General features: G+C 33.7%; 1 protein-coding gene across 1 annotated transcript in view; it reads left to right on the top strand.

Moving 5' to 3' along the window:
* LOC110427347 (putative leucine-rich repeat receptor-like serine/threonine-protein kinase At2g24130) overlaps positions 1–3448 on the top strand; it is a 12944-nt gene that overhangs the window by 7119 nt on the left and 2377 nt on the right. Inside the window, 3 exon segments of the mRNA XM_089785469.1 lie at positions 2291–2629; positions 2693–2964; positions 2967–3448. The exon segment at positions 2967–3448 is cut by the window's right edge and continues 1321 nt beyond it. Of these exon segments, the coding sequence (XP_089641595.1) occupies positions 2291–2629; positions 2693–2964; positions 2967–3448 (1093 nt within the window).

Raw genomic sequence — 3448 nt, 5'->3', positions numbered from 1 at the left:
CTGCTCAGATAAACACTATCAACAATTAAAGAGATGCATTCCAACTTCAACAAAGGGAAAGCACTAAAAGAGCTTTCAATGTACAAAACCCAAATTCCCTTCTAAAAATATTAAAAGGCTAAAACAGGTGTCGGACTCTAATCCCCCTATGTACATAAGATTCTTTATATAGTACATAGAGAAAAAATAATAAAAAGTATTAAGTTGATTAATGACAAGTCTCTGATGAATGACTATATTTTGAATTATATTATTTTCTAAATACGTAACTGACAAAGCAATTATTGGTTGTTTAAAGAAAATGTCAAATTTCATATGCTATTTCCATTTTACTTTTACAATTTCAAAATATATTTAATTTTAAAGTTGTCCATGAATATATATCTTTTTCTACCTACATATATTTCGGGTATTTGTACTTTAAATGTTAACTGATTGGAAATCAAATCATAATCCACAAACTTATTAAGTTCATTATCATAATTATGACATTTACATATTAAATCATCCACATGCAAACCACATTTAAAAAAAAACTCGTATATGCTCAATTACATGTTCAAAACAAGGGTGGCTGAGTTGAGATTGTTTTTAAAAAAAAAAGAGAAAAAAATTTAAAAACAAAAAATATAATTTATACAATAGTGATTTTTAAAATTAATAAAAAATAAATTTTTTTAAAAAATATTATCACATCATCAAACTAAACGAAAATATTAACAGATAATTAACAGAAAACTTTTGTGTCAAGCAAAAATGATTTTTTTGGATAGACTAATCATGTTGAAAATTAATTGACTCGTATATAATTATAGTCAAAAATTAAAAATGTCAAGGCATTTTATTCTTTTTTTATTAGGAAACATTTTTCAAGGGCTACTAACTACATGTATATTGAAGGTAAAACTATTTTGTTAAGTATTATATGATTTAATAAATCTTTAATTTTTAATTAAATAATATTTTAATTAAATAATATTTTAATTAATTAATAAATGTAATGATTCTAAAAGTATTAATTTATAAAAATTTTACTGTACTGAGTAGGTTACCCTCCCCCTTTGAGCAAAAGGGTGATCCAATCCTAGGCCTGCTTTTATAGGTTGTCTATGCCTCTATAATATATATATATATATATATATATATATATATATAATTTGAATGCTATTTAAATAATTTATGGATTTAAATTTAGGAAAAGTCAAGATAGATAAAAATTGCGATGAGAAATTTTTAAGTTCAAATTGATATACTTTATTTTTTTTAAAAAAATCTATTAAGATTTTGTTGTGATTTTTTAAAACTTAAGCTTAGTTTACAAAAGGTCATCAGTTAAAGATTTGAAGCTAAATATGAAGAGGACAACAGTTATTTCAGTGTTGAGACAGAATTGGTGGCATAATCCCAAACTTTTACCCTCATAAATACAGGAGGTTGGCAAATTCTCCAAATTGAAAGTAACCCATGATTTCGCTGCGGGATGGTGCAAGGACACTTCTCAAACTCCCAGCAAAATTTTTTCCATGTTTCACGAGGATTTAATCATAGTAATTTGCACTTTTTAATCACTGAAAAGCATGTCAACTCTTTTCCTTCTAAGAAAGAAAAGGAAAACTTATATGCACCACTGAAATATCATCTGCAGCACCACAGAAACAACACTAAAAGTTCAACTGTGGACCCTGAAACATTACTAGAAGTGCAGCTACAGTAACATTAATAAAAAAATGTCAACTCTCTTGCCTCTCTTCTTTATGCATCTCAGTGCTCCCATGACATGATATTCCATTACCTTAGTATTAAGTTGCTTGATGTCTTACTAAACAAATGAAAGCAATCAAATCGATTCCATTTGTAGCAAATTTTTTCTGCCCTTTCAATGGCCATCCCTTGGGTTGAAAATCTACTCAATGTTCCAAATCCCTACCAGCTATAATGAGATAGTTGAGGAAAGCATGTTTGTCCGCCTACAAATCATTGTCCCCATTGAAATTTCCCCCACTAAAAATCTCTTTCCACATTCGCTTGAACCACTTCAAAAGAAATCATACTCTCTTTTCCCTCTCTCGGTTGCAACTTGACCAATCCCCAACTTTTATTATAATATTATTGTTGTACTATTATGAAGCAAGATGTAGGTAGGAGAAGAAGAGAGTGACCTCTCACAAAGGGAAGTTTCTTATGCACTTGCCTGGTCGGCAGCGGCAATATATTCATCATGGCATTCATTCGATTTTTTTTATTCTTCTGCTCCGACATTTGGTGTCTGTATCTGGCAATGCGGATTCAGCTTACCAGCATCACGCCACCATTCTTTGCTCGACGATAAGGCTGCACTTCTGGAATTCAAGAGGTCAATATTTGATCCAAAGTCCACACTTTCTAACTGGGAAAAGGCTGTTCCGGTTTGCAACTTCACTGGTGTCACATGTGACAAGCTCTACCACCGTGTGTCACAAGTCAACCTGTATAGCTTTGGACTTGTGGGAATGATTTCGCCCTTCATTTCAAATCTCACTGCCCTTCGAGTCTTAGCTTTTGAAAATCAGTTCTTCGGCACCATTCGCCCCTCAATTTCCTCCCTCCAACACCTCCGTACTCTCATACTAGATAGCAATAAACTTAAATGGTCCAATACCAAACAGTTTCGCCCTCCTCACCAACCTCACTTTATTTTCTGCTCAAATAACAGTTTGACAGGTCCCCTGCCGCCCTCTTTTTTCTCCAACTGCACTCAGTTAAAAGTTATAGATCTCTCTTCCAACTTATTCACAGGTCAAATTCCAGCAGAAATCGGAAATTGCCAAAATTTATGGACCCTCAATTTATACAACAATCAATTTACAGGACAACTCCCTCCCTCCTTAACCAACACTTCACTGTATAATCTAGATGTGGAGTACAATCTTCTTTCAGGGGAAGTACCTTCGGACTTAGTACGGAAGCTGCCTAAACTTCTCTTTCTTCATTATCATATAACAAAATGACCAGTCATAATAGCAACACCAATCTCTATCCGTTCTTCTCTACATTGCGAAATTTCACTCATTTGGAGGAGCTTGAATTGGCTGGCATGGGCCTTGGAGGAAGATTGCCCAGCTCCATTGGCCCTCCTACTCTACGGCGTCTAGAATTGCAAGAAAATCGCATCTTCGGATCCATCCCTCCAGAAATAGGAAATCTTTCGAGTCTTTCAATGCTGAATTTGACATCCAATCTTCTAAACGGGACAATTTCAGAGGAGGTCAGCCGATTGTTGAAGTTGGAACAGCTTGTTTTGTCCCACAACTTTTTCAACATCACAATTCCAGTAGAATTAGCGAAGCTCTTTCATCTTGGTCTGCTCGATCTATCAAACAACAACTTTCATGGAGAAATTCCGGCCAGCCTAGGTGATTTGCCTCTACTTAATTCTTTGTTTCTCGATAACAACCTCCTTTCAGGACCA

The sequence above is a fragment of the Theobroma umbraticum genome, unplaced genomic scaffold (assembly GCF_002168275.2).
Source record: "Theobroma umbraticum cultivar Fairchild unplaced genomic scaffold, ASM216827v3 scaffold_228.0, whole genome shotgun sequence".
Classification (NCBI taxonomy): domain Eukaryota; kingdom Viridiplantae; phylum Streptophyta; class Magnoliopsida; order Malvales; family Malvaceae; genus Theobroma; species Theobroma umbraticum.
Note: the sequence above shows the minus strand (reverse complement) of the source record. Positions and strands in the feature narration are given on the sequence as shown.